Source organism: Arachis stenosperma, chromosome 5 (assembly GCF_014773155.1).
Source record: "Arachis stenosperma cultivar V10309 chromosome 5, arast.V10309.gnm1.PFL2, whole genome shotgun sequence".
NCBI classification, from domain to species: domain Eukaryota; kingdom Viridiplantae; phylum Streptophyta; class Magnoliopsida; order Fabales; family Fabaceae; genus Arachis; species Arachis stenosperma.
The window spans coordinates 1,895,718-1,915,799 of record NC_080381.1 but is presented as its reverse complement, the minus strand read 5'-3'; the positions used below and the strand labels follow the sequence as shown (position 1 = coordinate 1,915,799).

The 20,082-nt window shown below is 34.5% G+C and overlaps 1 protein-coding gene and 1 long non-coding RNA gene across 10 annotated transcripts; both read left to right on the top strand.

Annotated features, from left to right (window-relative positions):
• The first annotated feature begins 12,913 nt into the window (after positions 1 to 12,913).
• On the top strand, positions 12,914 to 15,237 carry LOC130979671 (uncharacterized). 7 transcript variants are annotated; one of them, XR_009086710.1, is made up of 7 exons: positions 12,914 to 12,934; positions 13,025 to 13,190; positions 13,384 to 13,556; positions 13,717 to 14,279; positions 14,373 to 14,462; positions 14,623 to 14,690; positions 14,778 to 15,237. It is a non-coding gene; the product is annotated as an uncharacterized LOC130979671 (long non-coding RNA). The 7 variants fall into 7 exon arrangements; XR_009086708.1 differs by having other exon boundaries at positions 13,384 to 13,502; positions 14,778 to 15,235; XR_009086706.1 differs by lacking the exon at positions 12,914 to 12,934 and having other exon boundaries at positions 13,159 to 13,190; positions 13,302 to 13,502; positions 14,778 to 15,234.
• Positions 15,238 to 16,894: 1,657 nt separating this feature from the next.
• LOC130982932 (uncharacterized) lies at positions 16,895 to 19,816 on the top strand. 3 transcript variants are annotated; one of them, XM_057907083.1, is made up of 4 exons: positions 16,895 to 17,273; positions 17,833 to 18,009; positions 19,210 to 19,423; positions 19,578 to 19,816. In XM_057907083.1, the coding sequence occupies exons 1-3, from the start codon at positions 17,208 to 17,210 to the stop codon at positions 19,417 to 19,419; spliced, it is 453 nt and encodes a 150-aa protein (XP_057763066.1). In that variant the 5' UTR covers positions 16,895 to 17,207; the 3' UTR covers positions 19,420 to 19,423; positions 19,578 to 19,816. The 3 variants fall into 3 exon arrangements, with proteins under 3 accessions (XP_057763066.1, XP_057763065.1, XP_057763064.1); XM_057907082.1 differs by having other exon boundaries at positions 19,541 to 19,816; XM_057907081.1 differs by having other exon boundaries at positions 16,896 to 17,273; positions 19,210 to 19,816.
• The last annotated feature ends 266 nt before the right edge of the window (positions 19,817 to 20,082 follow it).

Below are 20,082 nucleotides of genomic sequence, written 5' to 3'. Positions count from 1 at the left end.
CTAATAATAATAATGAAGGAGGAGATGCAGTATTTTCAACGTGATTAATTCTGCGGCACCCTTTTGAATTCTGATTTAATATATGGTAAAAAGATAGATGGATATATTTTGACAAGTGACAACCTTATGGCAACAATACTTAGTAAATTGAGGGAACAACATATATATTTGTAGTGATTATTATTTAAGAAAAAAGAGTGCACATGATAGTGTGATCTATCTTCTCTGGGGAAAAAAATTCAATGATGAGAGGTGTACGTGGGGAGCATCATGATGGCCAACAAATATATACTTTTGTGCTGATTTGTGTGTGTATGACTCATTTAAAATCCTTATAAACAAATACAATGCATCTCTCTCTTAAGTCTAAGGTGAAGCCCTGGAATTGATAAGCCTAAGATGTACTGCATATTTTTGTTTAACCATTAGAGAGGTTTGCTATGTTAAGAGTATTGAGATGCCACATGATAAGACACGTGCAACATATTAGAGTTTGTTAGAGAAATCAGTTAGAAGAAAAGTGAGTCAGTTACATCTAATAAGAAGTAGTTAGAGCTCACTCACTATAAATACTAATGCACTGTAACAAACTAGTTAGTTCAGCTAATACATCTCATTTTCCAGAAAATTCTCCTCCTTCACTCTCTCTCTCTCTCTCTCTCTCTCTCTCTCTCTCTCTCTCTCTCTCTCTCTCTCTCTCTCTCTCTCTCTCTCTCTCTCTCTCTCTTCATTCTTGTTTTTTATCTTCAAGAGTCTGATACCTTCACATGGTATCAGAGCTCAACGATCCATGGAAAACACTGCGCCAACACCAAAAGCTCCAACGAGCTTCCTCAATCAGAACACGTTCGCTGTGTTTTCAGCCATTAAACTCAACGAGAACAACTACAAAGCATGGAAGAAACAAGCACTAGCGTGCATAAAGGTGAACAAGCTTCAAAGTCATCTTGATCCAAGGATGGTACCTGCTAGGTTTAGCTCAGAATCAGACAGACATGAAGGAATCGAAGCTCAAAGCTACACAGACTGGGAAGTGCAAGATCAGTGCCTTGTGGCTTGGTTAACAGCAACAATGGAGTCTAACTTTGTCAACCGTGTAATCAAGTACGATTATGCATACCAGATCTGGAATGTGTTAAGTGAATATTTTGAATCTAGAGTCAAATCGAGGATTAAGCATCTCAAGACTCAGTTAAAGACACTCAAGAAGCACGGTTCTCCAGTCACCGAATACATGGCGAAGATCAATCAAGTTGCTGACGCACTTAGTGCACTTGGAGCTCCACTAACCAAAGACGAGTATATTGAAGCTGCACTGGGAGGGCTTGGCGAAGAATACAATGTTTTCATCACCGTGGCAACAGCAAGGATTGAAGAGACATCAGAAAGCGAGTTTGAATCTCATTTGCTCGCTCAAGAAGAATTAGTTGACAGATTTAGAAGAACGGAGCTAGGACCAGTTCAGGCAAACATTGCTCAAAGAGAGGATACTCCAGAAAGATTTCAAGGAAGAGGGTTCAACAACTACAGATGAGGTTTTCGAGGCTCGAGAGGCAGAGGCTATTTCAGAGGCACAGGAAGGTCATCATGGTGGCAGGGCAGTAGGCCACAATGCCAACTTTGTGGGAAACTTGGCCATACAGTAGTGCAGTGTTTTCATAGGTTCAACCAAGACTTCATGAATCCACAAATGCAGCCCCTCAATGCAGCGCAACCACCTTCAGCAGCATTCCACAATGGGACAAGCTCTCAAAACTCTCAACAAAGATTTCAAGAAGTGAAAACTCAGCCTCCCGCACCACTCAATCCTCAAGCATTCCTTACATTGCCTTCAGCTCTCCCAGACACAGCTTGGTACCCTGATTCGGGTGCATCTCATCACATCACCTTTGACAAAAGGAACCTCATCACAGGATCTGATTATGATGGCACTGAACAAGTGTTTGGAGGTAATGGCCAAGGTATGGATATTGAACACATTGGAAGTTCATTCATGCATGCATCTTTTTCTAACAAACCTTTCAAATTGCAAAACCTATTACATGTATCTAATATATCCAAAAATTTAGTGAGTGTAGCCAAATTTGCCTTAGACAATGGTGTGTTTTTTGAGTTTTGGCCTTATCTGTGTAATGTTAAATGTCAGATCTCCAAGAAAATCCTCCTTCAAGGATTGCTTAAAGAAGGACTTTACAAGTTTGAAGGGATCGAAATTGGCCCAAGAACAAAGTCTGTACCTGTTAATCCTACTTGTTTCAATGCAAACACTGTTGAAAACTCCAAAAATACATATGTTGAATCTGAAAATAAGCATGTGCAAGCCACTGCCAATGCGAGTTCAGCATTGAATAATAAAGAGAGAGCTGCTACACCCTCTCACCTAGCCAAACTGAATTGTAATTCAACAGCAAATAAAGTTGTCACAAGTCCAATTTCAATTTGTAATTCTGCCTCTCAATTGTCTGTAAATACCTTAGTAAGTCCTATTTCAAATGCAGAAACCCATGTCACTTGTAAAAGGGTTAGTGATACAAGCCAATTATGGCATAAAAAATTAGGACATCCATCTGATAAGGTGGTAACTCTAGTGATGAATCAATGTAATGCTTCAAGTTCTGATAATTCAATGAATAAAATTAGCTATGATCCTTCATTATGCAATGCTTGCTGTATTAGTAAAATTCACCAACTACCTCATCTTGAGTCTCATTCTAACTATGCACCTTTAGACCTTATATTTTCTGACATTTGGGGCCAGCACCCTTATACAGCAGATCAGGTTGCAGGTACTATATCTGCTTTATTGATGCAAGCACAAGGTATACTTACACATACCTACTGAAGACCAAAAGCCAAGCATTTGAAGCATTTCAGCAATACAAGTCAGCAATCGAACTCAAGACTGGGCTAAAAATCAAAGCCTTACAAACAGACAACGGTGGAGAATACTTGTCCACACCATTCAAGCAGTTTTTGGTAACAAATGGCATTCAACACAGATTTACATGTCCCTATACCCATCAGCAAAATGGCCTAGTAGAAAGAAAACATAGGCATATCACAGAAACCTCACTCACATTGCTAGCCCAAGCTAACCTTCCTTTAAACTTTTGGGATGAATCAACCCTCACTGCCACTTACCTCATTAATAGACTACCCACCCAAACTCTCAACAACAAAACACCTCTTGAAGCCCTCACCAACACAAAACCAGACTATAGTATCCTACAACCCTTTGGATGCACATGTTACCCACTTCTCAAACCTTACAATGCACACAAGTTTGATCATAGATCCCAAAAATCCATTTTCATAGGTTATGCTCCCAACCACAGAGGTTACAAATGCCTCCTGCCAAGTGGAAAAGAAATCATTTCAAGGAATGTCATCTTCAATGAGTATGAATTTCCTTATAACCAACTCTTTAGGAATCAACCAAGCCAATCCTTACCTCACACCTCACCTTCCACCTTCACACCTTCCTTGTCAAATCTTCTACATCAAACCAACTTCAATTCCACTCCTAAACCCAACATTATCCAACCTCCAGCCACCATCTTGCCCAACCAGCCCACCCCATCTTCCTCATCAAGGTCATCACCAAGTCTTCCAGCACAACCTCTCACCTCAGCAGCAAGCACTTCTAGTCATTACAATGTCTCAACCATCCATTCAACACCAGAATCTTCAATTCGAGACAACACCTCCACTCCTACTGCAGCAGCACCCCAAGTGACACCAACCCCTTACCCCACATCTTCTCCCCAACCACACCATCATGCATTGCATACATTGAATGACACTTCCAATACGCTCAATTATATATCTGAACCATTATCTACTTCATCTTTTTCTTTGTCTATTAATCATGATTCTGATGTCACTGCTGCTAACTCTTTTTCTCTTGAAACTTCCTTAGCTGCAAATGTGCCTGAGCAAGCCCCGACTGAGATAGTTCCACCTGCACTATCAGCAGCTACTACAAATCACCATCCCATGCAAACAAGGAGCAAGTCAGGCATCTTCAAGCCGAAAACTTATGCAGCAGTGCTCAAAGAGGCTGACATTGACCTCTCCCAATGCGTCCCTCAAACAGTTGAACAAGCACTGACCAGCGAGCATTGGAAGCGGGCAATGGAAGAAGAATATGAGGCCCTCATGAGGAATCACACTTGGACACTAGTGCCAAAGCCGCCCCCAAGCACAGCCCCTACCATTGGAAACAAGTGGGTCTTTCGAATCAAGAAGCATCCAAATGGTACAATTCAAAAGTACAAAGCACGGCTTGTGGCAAAGGGATTTCATCAAAAAGAGGGAATTAACTTTGATCAAGTGTTCAGCCCGGTGATCAGACCTCCCACTGCTGAGTTTGGCATTAGCAAAAGGATGGAAGATCCGACAGTTCGACTTCAACAACGCCTTCTTAAATGGCGACCTCGAAGAAACTGTCTTCATGACTCAACCAGAAGGCTTCATCTCCACCCACACTCCTCACCATGTTTGCAAGCTCCAAAGATCATTATATGGGCTGAAACAGGCCCCCAGAGCTTGGTTCACCAAGCTAAAACTCACTCTCAACAAGTTTGGCTTCGACAACACTAGATCAGACACGTCACTCTTCACCAAATTCACACCTGCATCAGCGACTTATGTTCTCGTATACGTAGATGACATTCTAGTCACAGGAAATTCTCAAGCAGAAATCACAGCCTTAGTCAACCAGTTACATGCAGTATTTTCACTAAAAGACTTGGGGGAAATGAACTACTTTTTTGGGAATTGAGGCAGTAAGAAACAATGACCAAGTAATGACTCTATGCCAAACAAAGTATATCAAAGAACTCTTAGTTAAAGCAGGGATGCAAAAAGCCAAAGCAATGCCTACTCCAATGGCATCTAGTCTGAAACTCTTAGCGCAAGGAGGAGAATTGTTTCAAAATCCAGCACAATATAGATCAGTTGTTGGAGGACTCCAATATGCAACAATCACAAGGCCAGAGATCTCTTATGCAGTAAACAAAGTATCGCAATTCATGCACCAACCGTTAGATAGCCACTGGAAAGCGGTAAAGCGAATCCTCAGGTACTTAGCAGGGACACTTCAGCATGGATTAAGGTTCCAAAAGTCTGATGAGAGTAGAATCTATGCATTCACAGACTCAGATTGGGGAAGTGATGTAGACGACAGAAAGTCAACAAGTGGATTTTGTGTCTTTTATGGACCAAATCTTGTCTCTTGGTCCAGTCAAAAGCAACATGTAGTATCAAGAAGCTCCACCGAAGCTGAATATAGAGGGATAGCTGCTGGACTTGCTGAAGTCATTTGGTTGCAGAACTTGTTGAATGAAATGAGGATACCTTGTACCACCAAACCAAACCTATACTGTGATAGTCAGAGTGCTGTACTACTTTCAGCCAATCCAATCCTACACAACAAGAGCAAGCACTTTGAACTCAATCTCTACTTTGTTAGAGACTATGTGACCGAAAAGAAACTACATGTAATCCATATTCCAGCCCAAGAGCAGATAGCAGATTGCTTAACAAAACCTCTGTCAAGCCCTGCCTTCCAAAAGTTCAAATTGAGATTGAGAATTGCTGACAGAAGATGTAATGACAGCAGGACAATTGGAAGCCCAGACAACAGAGTTGATGTTAAGAGTTCAGAAAGCACAATAGACAAGAAAGAACAAAGTACAGGTTTCAGAAACTCAAGTAGCAGGATTGATGATAAGAGTATTGAGATGCCACATGATAAGACACGTGCAACATATTAGAGTTTGTTAGAGAAACCAGTTAGAAGAAAACTGAGTCAGTTACATCTAATAAGAAGTAGTTAGAGCTCACTCACTATAAATACTAATGCACTGTAACAAACTAGTTAGTTCAGCTAATACATCTCATTTTCCAGAAAATTCTCCTCCTTCTCTCTCTCTCTCTCTCTCTCTCTCTCTCTCTCTCTCTCTCTTTCTCTCTCTCGCTCTCTCTCTTCTTTCATTCTTGTTTTTTATCTTCAAGAGTCTGATACCTTCACATGCTAATGCTACTATCTATTCTTAATATATAAAAGTAGGTACATAGATTTACCCACATTACTTATAAGTTATTTCTCTTCTTCTACTAACGCCATGTCAGCATCATCGCTTACTTGGCAAAATTTTAGAATCCACCATTCAGATCTTGCCAAATCAACTTTTATTTTTAAATAAAAAAAAAACACAAAAACAACTAAAAAACACAATAAAAACCAACAACTTAACTTTTTCCAAATCAATCCTTATTTCTAAAACAACAATAACACAAATTAACATTTACCCAAAAAAAAGCTCTGAAAACCAAAGAGCTTATTACCTTTCTCATACTTCTCGAAACTCTCTTCCTCTTGGCATCTCTCCGTACCAAGATCCTATTTCCTCCATCCTCTTCCGGTCCCATGAGCCATTGTTTTTTCCTCAAAACAAATTGTCCATCACGATGTCCATTTTGGCGGAGCCGCATTGCATAAATTGCAGAAACCAGGGCAAACTCAATTCCTCCTGTTGCGGTTTTCCTGTCGGAACTTGATTCTGGGTCTCAGACCAACGTCACCATTCGATGCCGCCAACGTAGGAAATTCGTCCCAAATATCTTCCTAAAGATTTTCAACTTTGCCGTTTACTCTTCTCATTCTGTTGTTCAATATCATTTTCAATAGCCCTATCTATTTGTTATAAATAATAACATTTTAATTGTGAACTCATTGCAAGTAGCACAGGTTTATGTATTCCTCTTTTTTAAACGGTTCTGTCCAACAGTCACAATCAAAATTAGGTTTACCCACATTACTTCTAAGTTATTTATCTTCTTCTACTAACGCCATGTCAGCACCATCGTTTACTTGGCAAAATTTTAGAATCCACCACTCAAATCTTGCCAAATCTATCTATCTATTTATATTCTATCTATTTATAATATATAAAAGCTCATACTAACTTTCTCCACAATGAGTTTAAGCCATCTTTTCTTTGCTAATGATGCCACATCAACAATTCTAATGACTTGATAAAAATTAACCAATCACTATTTAGTAAAATATTTTTAAAAAAATTAAAACAAAAAACTCGTATCTATTATTATTCAAGTACTAATTAAATGCAATAAGCATACATTAAAAGTGTCATAATAATAATTATTATAAAAAATTTCAGTTACAAATATTCAAATTCTACAACTTATACATACTCTTACTACTCTTCATTTTTTAATCTCTCATACTAATTGTCAAAAATTTCTTAAATTTAATTTAACATTTTTATATGTTTTTCATTCTCATTCATTCATTTTTTTAATTATTTACAAAAAAAAACGCAAAAAAAAAAACAAAGTGTAGCAATTAATGCAAATAGAAAAATGAAAAAAAAATGAAAATGCAGTTTTATATAACTCTAATATAAATAATCTATGTTTTTTTTCAAAAAAATTAATTCAAAATCTATTTATATTATGTTCTCTAAAATATTTTTAATATAACATTTATTAAAATTTATTTATAATATAAGTGATCTACTTCTCCGCGCATTGCGCGGGTCTCACTCTAGTTATGTATTAAATTACAAAACACTGTTAATGTTACTTAATCCGATATTGAAACATTTTTGAAATAAAATAATAATCAATACTCATTTCTGATGGGCTGATACCATATGACACGTTCATGTCTTTAGGAACCAACCTTTTTTTTTATTTATTAAATCAATCTCTATCAGTCCAACATATTAACAACACAAAAGATATTTAATAAATAGTTGAGAATTATTTAGTTAATAATATCTTTATAAATAGTATGACTCTTGTATTATGTAAAACATAACTTCAATACATATTTTTTTTTTCAATACTATTCTCTGCCTTTTTCTTATTCTTGTTAATATTTAATAAAGTAACAAAAGAATTGAACTATAACGACATAATTAACAAGGCCCTTTTTCTACTTTATACCTTGCATAAAGAAAAACAGAGAAAATAATTGTCGCTTGCACTTTTTTGGTTCATTGGGAGGTTGCAACCTTCCATTGCTCCTTCTTGGCTAACTTAACAATGGAAATCCCAGCCATTGGAACAAAACGGATTCTTCATGTTCATGACTTTGTTATCCCCTATCAAGAGAAAGAGGCTTCATTCAACTGTCGAACCGGCGAACTGAATCGTGACTCGGCCAATGACTCGGCCAATTTTTTAATTTTTGCTAAGACGGCGCCGTTTGGTTTTGGATTAGAGAAATCCTAACCAACCCTATCCAAAACGCGCAGCATCACTCTTGGAGCTTGTTTGAAAATTATTTGACACTAAAATAAGATCCGTGCGATCTGCGGAGCAATAAATTAATAATAGTATATAATAAATATTAAAAATTTCTATGTTTTGTAGAATTAAATTAAATATGTGTAAATTATAGTTAAATTTAAAAGATATTTTATTTAAAATTATTTGTAATACAAAAGATTTGGATGTTGGAGTTATACAAAATAATATCTTTATTTAGGATTTGGATCCTCTAAAGTTTGAATTTCACTTTAGAGATTAAAGTGTGATCTCTCACCATTGATTTCATAGGTGAGACCAAGAATAAATATGAAAGAGAAACTATTCAAGGGTAGAAGATTACACTTTATTCTCTAAAGTGAAATTCAAACTTTAGAGGATCCAAATCCCTTTATTTAATGGTTTGATTTTGGTATTTGTTTCAAACTTTTAGTTAATAGACTTCTAGATGTGTCTTGAATTTGTATGATTTTCTTTTTAATTTCTTGATGAGTATGAAATCTTCGACTGGTGATATTAGTGTTGGCGAAATTGGTTCCTATAATCAATGAATAATTTAAATTATAAATAAAAATGATGTCTTAAATAAGTAACTTTTTTTTTTGAAGTATTACCTGCTTTATTTGTTGTAATGGTGTTGAGATTCAGTATTTTTTGTTAGAATAAATGTTTTAGCAACAGTATATTGTTATTAAAAACTTTATTTGAGATTAAAATTATTTACTTTGACTTCAAATATAAGTGTAAGATTGCACAAATTTTTCAATTAGGGTGGTGCTTCAATGTCATTACTTTTTTGGAGTGTCATTAGATTTAAAATAGTTGTGCCCAACAATTTTTTTGCTTCGCCATCAAATAGTAAAAGTTGTTGTAGTACTTTGATCGAAACCTTTAATTGAATTCTGAACCTAAAATAAGTATTGGATTAGTAAAAAAATTGATTACATTTATTTTTTTAGGATAAAGTATTAAATTGGTCTCTTACATTTGGATGTAATCTTATTTTGGTCCTTAAGGTTTAAAGTGTCCTATTTGAATCTAAAAAAGTTTTATTTAGGTTCAATGTAGTCCCACCGTGAAGTCAAAGTTAAATAACTAACGGAATGTCCTACATAACTGTAGTACAAGAACAAGATCGATAATCTAGAGAACAAGTACAAGCTTCAGAGATACAAAATCAACCATGAATACATTAATACATTTATTTATCATTTTTCTTACAATTCAAATGAAATATTTTTTATAGAACTAAAGAGAATGATAAATAAATGTATTGATACATTCACGATTGATTTTGTGCTTTTGGAGTTTGTACTTGTTCTCCAGATTATGAATCTTGATTCCGTTAATTATTTAATTTTAACCTCACAGTGGGATTACATTGAAGCAAAATGAAACTTTTTTGGATTTAAAAAGGACACTTTAAATTTTAAGGACCAAAACAGGATAACGGCCAAACGTAAGAGACTAATTTGGTACTTTACCCTTTTTTTTAAGTTATTAAAAAAGGAACAATGAATAGCATATTAAAAGAAGTATAATTTTAACGATATTAAAATACAATTATATATAAAGTATTATAAAATAATATAAAAGTATAAAAAATAAAAAATAATTAAAGTATTTTTTCGTAAATTCAATTTAAAAATACAATAAATATGTTTGTTTTGTATCTTTTCATCTAATATAATCATTTGTAAGCAAAAATGTTCCTCTTCATTTGTGGGTGTTAATGTTTTTCATAGACAAACCACGCGAACTTTGATAAACCAATTGTCTGTTTGTTTGATGATATTATCTAAAGAATGATGTTTTATTGAGTAAATTTGAGATGTTGTGTAGTTTGGAAATAAAATTTTTCTTCTAAATTTGAAGGAATAGTGATAAGAGACTTATATAAATAATTCAAATAGTATGAAATTTGAATATTTGTAACGTAAAATTTATTATGATTAATAATATTATTATAACATTTGTAATATGGATGTTTATTACATTTAATGAGCTATTTATAGAAATTAATAAATTAATTATCGGGGTTATAAATTTATTGTATTGTTTATAACGGTAAAATATAATAAATATAAGAATATGAATTCAATGTCTTTTTTAGTTTCTTTTGTATATTTTTTTTGTTGAGTTGGAAATAATAGTTTATTTGGTAAAAATTTAGTAGTTAATTCTAAAATTTTGCCAAGTAAGCGATGTTGCTGACATGACGATAATAGGAGGAGCAAGATGTCTTAAAAGCAATGTTTTGAAAACTGGTTAGAGCCGGCCGGTCGAACCGAAAACCTTTAGTAAACACGGTTCGGACAAAAAACAAAACCGTCAAATTCAAAAATCGAAATTAGACTGCTGAACCGGCCAGAAACCGGTCGATCAAACCGAATTGTGACCCAGCCGATTTTTGAATTTTGCCAAAAAAACGCGTTTTGACTTGGCCCCCAAAAGGAACCCTAGGACTCTTTCACCTAGACACCACACACCCACTCTCGAGTCTCCCCTCCAGCCCTCCAGCCCTCCATTCTCACCTCTCGCCCTCACCACATTCAGTCTCCATCACGAGTTTCCGGCGCAACTTCCGTCCAGCCACCGCCGTTGCCGCATGATTCGTGGAAGTCACTCACCTGCACAGACCCGTGGCGCCAGCTTTCCGTTCTGCAACCAGCTTTCCTTTCAGCCGTTGAAATCGCAACCACCACCAGCACTAGTTGTCGTCGCGAGTGTAACCAGTTCTGTTCAACCCTTCCACCCCAGCCACTATTTCTGCCCGCCACCAGCTCTGCATTCTTTCCTGTCTTCCGCTAACCTTAGGTATAAATCTAATTTGTTGTAATAATAATTGTTGAAGTATGATTAATTGTTGGTTCTAACTTTTAACCATTGCCGTTATTACTTGAAGTATGATTAATTGTTGGTTCAATTGTTTTAAAAATCAAACCTGACCGACCGGTTCAACCGGATAAATCAGAAATTGATCATCTAACCGGTTCGATTGAAGTACAAAACCATTTGAAAAAAACCAATAAAAAACCGGTTGAACTGGCGGTTAACCGGTGAACCATTTAAATCGAACGGTTTTTTCCCGATTTTTAATTTAAAAAAAATGAAAAAAATAAAAAAATATATAAACCCTCCCCATTTTCTCTCTCTTTCACTCACGCAGAACCCAGCCCCCCTCTCTCTTCCCTGCCAACAGCAGCACGAAGCCAGGAGCCATCACCCAGTTCCCAGCGCCGTCGTCGCCGATCATCTTCTCCTGGATCCCATCTCCTCGCGTCGCTAGGTCTCATCGCCGAACGGGTGGACGGTGCTGTCGCCGCGGGTGGAACTGACCGTGGTGGCATCAGGAAACATCGCCTGTAGTCGTTTCTCTTCCCCTCGCCGTCGTCTCTCTATCGCAGTCGAGCCATTTCTGTCGCCGTCGAGCCCTCTCTGTGTGTCGCCGTTGAGCTCTCGATCTCTCTGTGTCGCCGTTGAGCTCTCGATCTCTCCGTGTCGCAGTCGAGCTAACGACCCTTCCTCCGGTAAATAATGCTGCTTGAATTATTTTTACTTGTTTTTGTACTTTTGTTAATAGGTGTTGATTGAGTTGCTGTTTTTACTATTTTAATAATCTTGATTTGTTGAGTTAATAGTACTGCATTACTGATTTTGATCATTTTTTATTATCCTAAGTTGTTGATTTTTTAAAATGATGTTGTTAATTTTCTGGAATAATACTGTTACTGGTTTTCTGGTTTTCTGATTTGGGTATGGCTGATATTGAGTGAGTGGCAAGTTCATGAGGTTCAGGTTCCGTGAGAACACCAAGATGGATCAGGTGAAGACATCCATAGAGAATGGTGTTCTTACTGTCACTGTTCCCAAGGGAGGGAGGGCATTGAGAAATTGGAAGATATACTCAGGCTAGGATAGAGTTAGGGCTCTTGAATCCCTTTGCCAATGTTATTTCCTCTTCTTTCCATGATGTGATACACTAAGTCGGGAGAGCTCATTGTTCCATTGGTGTTTTTTCTCAGTTATCTTGATACTGGTTGTTAAAGTACTTGTATATCGTTGAAGTGCTTTTGGCTTCTTGGTAGCATTTCCTAATTTTATTTTCATTGTCCTTGTAGATCAAACTGTGGGAAAACAAGCTCAAGAGCTGAGCATTTCTAGCAGGTATGAAGTTGATAAGAAGAAAAGGACAGAAGCAATTAGCAATTTACAGGAGAAAGTAAAGGTCAGTTATGAAAATCTAGGAAACATTTATATTTAAGAGAGATTATTTTTATCATGATCAGAATTGCATTCTAAGTGTACATGCACCTAATTTGCCCTGCAGTTGATGAAGAGTGATTATTGTCAACTTTCTCTGGAAGCGCATGAATGTGTTGATTCAATCCCAGAATTAAATAAGATGGTATTTGCAATTCAGGAATTGGGTATGCTTGAGTAATACACTTGTTCTCTTTTTTTCTTTATTCAAGAGTTGAGTTGCACTTAACTTTTTTGGTTTTGAAATATAACAAAAATATTTAAGGGACTAAACTTTTTGCAGTTAAGCAGTGTGAAGATCTCAAAGTGAAGTACAATGAAGAGATGACAGAGAGAAAAAAGCTCTTCAATGAACTTCAAGAGTCTGAAGGTACATCTTACATGGTCTATAAGCAAAAGTTGTTTTGATTTGGAGTATTCTAAGCCAAAGGCACTAACACATTTCTGTTAAGAATATCAGGGAACATTAAGGTTTTCTGCCGTTGCCGTCCCTTAACTAAGGACGAGATCTCCGCTGGCTGTACTACAATTGTGGATTTTGATGCAGCAAAGGATGGAATTTTGACAACTAATGTCAAAACAACCATTCAAATTTGACAGAGTATATACACCAAAAGATGATCAAGGTATACATATAAAGCTTTATTTTATTAGTACTATTTTATATATTTTATTTTATTGTGCAAAATCTGGAATTTGGTGGTTCGTAAATCGACAGTGTTGCTTTGTTTTTACAGTTGATGTTTTTGCTGATACCTCATCAATGGTAACATCTGTGTTGGACCTACAATGTATGCATATTTGTTTATGGGCAAACAGGAACAGGAAAGACATTTACCATGGAGGGAACAGAGCTGAATAGAGGAGTAAATTATAGGACTCTTGAGCTCTTTTTAACGTGATGGAGGCCTGGGATGTACTGCAAGCTGGAAGCAAAGGTAGAGCAGTGGGAAGTAATAATGTTAATCAGCATATAGTAGTAGATCTCACTGGTACCAAGCTTTTGCATTCTATAAGAAGCTCTCTAGTATATATATCTTCTCTTCATCAAAATGAAATTTCTTCTTTGAATACTTGTAATGATTACTTGTTTCTTACTTCCTTTTCCGGCATACTTTGTATAATGGTGATGGCTAAAAATTTGCTCAATAGTGAGTGTACTAAGAGGAACCTTTGGCTTGTGGATTTGGTGGATAATGAGACTTACAAAAAGACTAATGTGCAAAGGGAGCGGCTTAAGAAAGCGCAAAATATCAACCGATTTCTTTCGGCTCTTGGCAATGTTATATCTGCTTTAGCAGCCAAGAGTAGTTACATTTCCTATAGGTATAACACCATTATCCTTACATTTTACTATTCTTAATAAATATTTAGTGATATTTGTTTTTGGGAGTTTTAGAAACTCAAAATTGACACATTTACTTCAAGGCTCTTTAGGTATGTCTACTTCTTTTCATTTTGTTTTTTATGTGCATATGAGAACTCTCAGCTTCTGCAGGCATGTATTGATAATGCTCTTCCTTAACATATAGGGGATTCCCTAACATATAGGGGGTGATGCTAAAACTTTGATGTTCGTGCAAAACAGTCCATTGGTTAAGGACTTAGATAAAACTTTTAGCTCGCTTAATTTCACAACTAGAGTGAGGGGTGTTGTGTTAGGTTCCGTTAAGATGCAAGTTGACACAAGTGAACTTCGAAAGACAAAAGCAATGGTAAGTTGCTGGTGTAATACATCAAAAATAATTTATTATTTCACGGTTATATGCAAATAATGTTTTCTTTCTTACTTTTACACTTTGGTATAGCTCGAAGAACTTTAAGGCCAGATTGAGTTGAAGACATCCATGCAAAACCAGTCAGAAAAACAAATTTTTCAGTTGTCGGAGAAATTTAAGGTAAAAGAAGAAACCTACAGAAAGCGGGAAGAAAAGATATTTTTCCTACAAATTTAGTTTGTGTTGAATATATGTTACACTGGACTTTATTGTTACTTATGATTATTCAGTACTCTGTCTCTTCAGAGTATGTAATGGAATTCTTATGTTCATTGTTCAGATCAAGGAGCTCGAGAAAAAAAAAAAGTAAAAGAGCAGGTAAAGAGCTAAACTTTGCTTCGTGAAGAGGTAATTTCTTATATTCTTACATGAATTACAATTTTGCAAATTGTTATGTTATATAGCACGGACTTTAAATTTTACACTTTTGCCTAGGTCGTGGAAGACCTCCATAACGGACTAGCGCATTGTTCAGAAGTTACCTGCTGACGAAGCAAAGCTGAGCTCTGTTCCTGCTTTTTTACTTTTCTATGGAACTCCTTGATCTGAATAATGAACATAAGAATCCCATTACATACCCGGGAGAGGAAGAATGCTGAGTAATCATAAGTGACCATATATTCTAGTGTAACATATATTCAACACAAACTAAATTTGTAGGAAAAATACATTTTTCTTCTTATTCGGTGATTTAATGGATTAAGGAAAAAGATAAACTTTGTGAATCATTCAAATTATGTGACCTTTCACATGCAAACAATCGTTCAAATTATGTTCGACTATCCCATACAATTATGGGTGTGTTTGGTAAACATGTTGGAAGTAAAAGAAGCACGTTCAATCTTTTTGAACACTGTAATTTTAGTTTAGCTAATGTTTTTCTTCTGAACGTGAACATGATTCTGGATTTGAATTACCGTTCATCAGAAGCAATAAATTGTAGCTTTTACGTTTAGCTTCTGCGTTCACTTTATAAATTTTAAAATTTATTGATATTTTATTAATTTTGTCATTCAATCTCATCTACAATAAAAAATACCAAAAACAATCATAAGAGTTCTTACATTTTTTTCATAGTTATGCTTTACAAACAAATATTTTTTTAATATTAGTACTTTTGTTAAGTTTTAATTTTTATCAATTATTTATTTATTTTTTTATTAATAGTATGGATATTTTTTTTTAGAATTTTTTTATGTCCACTTGTGTATATCATTGTATTTTTTTAATAGAATTTTTAGTATTCATTGTTTATATATCTTTTTTTAATTATTTTTATTAATACGTATTTTTTTTGTAGAACTTTATTTTTTTATTTGACTTTGTATATTTTTAAGTTTTAACTACGTATTCTTAAATTAGTATATATTTTATTTATTATTATTAATTTTTATAATATAAATTTTCTTAAAAAAATATAATTAAATACAAAAAAGGTACTAACAAATTATAAGAAAAGAATACTAATTTTCAATACATAAATTTAAATTCTTTTAAAAAATAATTATAGTTAAAAAATGTTAAAATAATATAGATTTAAATGATATAAATTTATGTCTTTTTTATTAATTTTTGTTTAAACATAATTTTAAATAATGTAATCCAAACAACATTCATTTTATTATAATCAATTTTGATACAAAATTATCAAACATAAGTCACGTTAACACCAAATCACTTTTTATCAAAATCAAGTTTGTAAAATTAATTTTATACAAAATTTCGTTTGCAAATTCTAATCCAAACACACACTATGATTTTAGAGACCGTTATGATTTTTTCTCTAAAGTATATTGTTGGATTACTGGTATATTTGGAAAACATTAGAATGAGAAAAGAATTCTATTTTTATTAAGAAATGAATTTCAATTCTATTTTAAATTTAAATTCATGATTTGGAATAATTAATTGCATGAATGAAATAAATTTTGTGTTTTTTATTATTTTATCTTTGTGATTTTTTGTTTGTCTTTTTTATTTGTTTATTAGAAAAAAATTTGATATTTCAATCTTTAGTAATAATAGAATTATATTTTAGTTTGATTTAGTTTGACCATTAATGTGAAAATTAAAATTCTCTTAAGAATTAAAAATTATATTTTTATTGTATTTTAAACTAAAGAAAAGAATTCTTTTTTCTTATGAGAATTCTATTCTCAATGTGTTTCAAACACATTTTAAAAAAATTTGACTAAAAAAATTAAATTAATAATTAAATAATAATAAAAATTAATAAATTCTGATGATTCTTAATAATTTTCTCAAATCAAATGAAAAGATTACATTTTTACGACACCAAAAAATATTTAATAACAAAAAAAATTAATAAAAGATAATTAAAATTAACTTTAGATAATATTTATTAATCATTGTTAGAATTAATAAATATTAAATAAGATAAATTTAAAATATTTTTTAATTTTTTAGTATTAAAAAAAAGAAAAATTGGATTTTTAAATTGAAAGGCACATGCTATTATTGAAGTTTGTGTATAGAGTTGCTTACTACTCAGCTGAGTTGATTCCATTTTCCAAAGCAAAATATTTAATACAAAATCTTTTCCCCACACAACACAACAAAACCAACGTCGTCACCCTTCTTTTTCATCCTTCTCTTCTTCTTTTTCTTCTTCTTCATCCTTCTTTTTTTTCCCTCTCTCCCTCTCCACGCTCAACATACAGCACCTCCTTTTCTGAATCTGATGCAAGCTCCGTTTTGAAGGGTCATTTTTTACTTGTTTCAACAGGAAGTAGTGGAAGGTGGATTGACCCTTTAGCTTGGTAAAAGCATCAGGATCAAAAAGATCGTTTTTTTTTTCTTTGTGGGTATTGGATTTTGAGTTTGTGTTGACCTAGAAAAATTGAAATGGTGGGTATATTTTCGAGATTTTCTGTTGGAAGGAACATCCACCGACGGACGCAAAGTGCTCTGGTATTTATTATTTTTGTTTACACTTTTACTGTTTTGTGTTTTTTGTTTGTTGTTTTTTCATGAACCGTTTGATCAATACAATTCCAATGATCTTTTATCTGTTTGTTTATTTGGTTTGTCTTCTTTGAACTTGGATTGACCAATGAATGCTGAATTTACGATTCGTGCAAGTGTTTATACATAATTATAATAATAATTTAAGAAGTATGACTTTTGATTTTTGTATTTTCACTTGGAAGTGGTTTGTTTTTGCTATTAGATCATCAACTTTGGCTAGAACAATTTGCTCTGCCCTTTTGACCCTTCTTCTTTTGCTATCCAATAGCTGTTGCATATAGAGAAAAATATTTTTGTTGAATTTAATTATATAAATTATAAACCTTATCTTGTCCGGTGAATTCATAAGATTTATGATGTGGTTTAGTGTTGACTGTTGAGTTGTGGAAATAATAGAGACATCTATGCAAATTGGCTGTTACAATTTCATCTATGTAAAAAGTTTTAATTGCTGACATGATCTTGTTGTTGCTGCATCATGTGTTGACTTCTTGTGGTGCAGGATGAGAGGGAAGTAATGCCCCCAAATGCGGAGGTTGCTGCCGCAGCAAGTGCCGCCGCCGCAACTCCACATGGAATTGAAGTGGCAGTGGAGTTTAAGCCAGTTGAGCACCCAGTTGAACCCCTTGACAATGATAGACCGATTCAGTGCCCATTACCTGAACCATCAATTCTAAATGTAAGATTTACATCTGTTTGTAGTTTGGCATATATTGCAATTGATGGTTTGACTAAAAGAATTTAATTTTGATGCATTGTTAGTGTAAAACCGTTTTACAAGTGCATCCAATCACATAATGTCACATTAGCAAAAGTAACTACCTTTTACATTCACCGCTTGAATGGTCATCCAAGAGAACGGTTGTGATTGCACGACGTTGTTTTACAGTGCATCAAAATTAAACTCGACTGAAATTGCATGCTTTTTCAGGGAAGTGCCAAATCTGTTTGTGTAAAGTACTATAACCTTGGTTTATATACCACATTTTATTTTGTTCTGGCATACATTTTTGAAGCCCATTACATTATGAAAACTTTGTTTTGGTGATATGTGCATACCTTTATCAAATTTCGTTTGCTATATTTGCTTGAGCTCCAAAGTGAATGAGAAATCATGTTGATCTAAATAGGGAAATCATTTCGTCTTGTATTTTACAACTGCTGCTGCGCAATCACATAAATGCTTGAGCTTGATGTAGCGTAACCCTTATTTTTAAATGTCAGACACAATGTTATGAATCTGATGGTATCTCACTATCCTTCAAAGAACTCTTTTGATGTTTATCTCGGGCTCTCAGGAGCCTAGACAGCTGTTGATGTACAGGAGTTTTAAGCTTTGTTACTGATTGCCACGGTGAAACCAGTCATAGTATTTGAATAAATTGTTTTGCTTTCGAAACTCCGAGGCGAAAACACCAGCAGGCAGGGTAAGATGTGTGCTAGATGCTGCTGGAGTAAATTGATAATTTTCTTTTCGTCGGCAAACTACACATCAAATGCTGTCTTGGTCAGCGAATAGTTTCCTAGTGATTATGAACATATAACATGAATGCAAAACAATTTAGAGGATTTGATTACTTATTTTAAGGGATGGATCCCGTAATTATAAATTATAAATTGATATACATGTAATACCAGAGATTAATAGATTATCATAACATAAAGATATATGCTTGTTTGAAGGCGGCCATGGAAATGGCACAATCAATTAGGTTGTTTCACACGACTGTTTTGAGTTAAATGTCAGTGTTTTGATTTGAAAATAGGCTTAGATTCGCGAACACTGAGAGTGATTGTTGTTCTTTACTGTTGAGAGAGGGGGTCTGAGTTTGGTTTCATCCATTTCTCATTGTTTTTCATTCAATTCTTCAATTATCAGGATGGAAGAATATGGAAGGAGCGAGTATCTGCCACTGTTCGGAGAAGAGGCGACTTGCCGGTGATGAAAGAAGGAGGAGCCCTTGAACCTGAAGTTGCCGGCACAAAGCCTCGGACATCCCAGTCTAACAGAATGATTCTTCCATCTCTTAGTGCTCCAGAGCACAATCTCTTAAAACTTCTTGAAGAGTGTAATGCTTCAGGCATCTAACCTGGTACTGTTTCTTAATGTTGTGATCTGTTCACATAAATTGCATCTTCTTAAAGTGGGATGCATTGTTGTATTTCCTTCACCCTTTTTATTTTTAAATGTTATTTATTAAATATATTAGGAGGAGAGTCTCAGAGCAATGATTGAGTTATTTCCAGGTGAACTCAGAGTCATGTGTTCGAGCCGTGAAATTTGGCACCGATGCATGCATTGGGTTAGGCCATGTATATTTCGCCATTTGTGCGCGGCCGTTCGCCGGATCCTGCCTAACACCGGATGTTTTGCATCGGACTGTCCCTCTTGTTTACTAAATATATTTAAATTATAATTTTCAAACACATGAATGTATATTCAAATGTATCATTGTGAAAGTTGAATCTGCTATATTTTTGCTACATGCTTTATATGCATACTCAATTGTTTTGATCATAATCTCTTAATTTCTGTGTAGTTAACATTGAACTTATTTATGATCTCCTATAATGTCTACTCTTGAAGAAGAGTAGAATCTGGTTCCTCTAGGTTGCACTTTATAGCTTGAAATAAAATGCATTAAGCCATGATTCTGATTGAGCATTTGAGCAGTGTGCTTGTGTTTGGTCAAACTTGTCTACATCTAAATTTTCACTATATTTTTTTGGTGGCTCTAACATATTTACCTGC

Excerpts from the sequence above, each read along its gene's own strand:
- LOC130982932 (XM_057907083.1), top strand. The coding sequence starts at position 17,208 with ATGGTGGGTATATTTTCGAGATTTTCTGTTGGAAGGAACATCCACCGA. Across the intron at positions 17,274-17,832 it reads GACGGACGCAAAGTGCTCTG|GATGAGAGGGAAGTAATGCC; the intron begins GTATTTATTATT and ends CTTGTGGTGCAG. Across the intron at positions 18,010-19,209 it reads CTGAACCATCAATTCTAAAT|GATGGAAGAATATGGAAGGA; the intron begins GTAAGATTTACA and ends TTCAATTATCAG.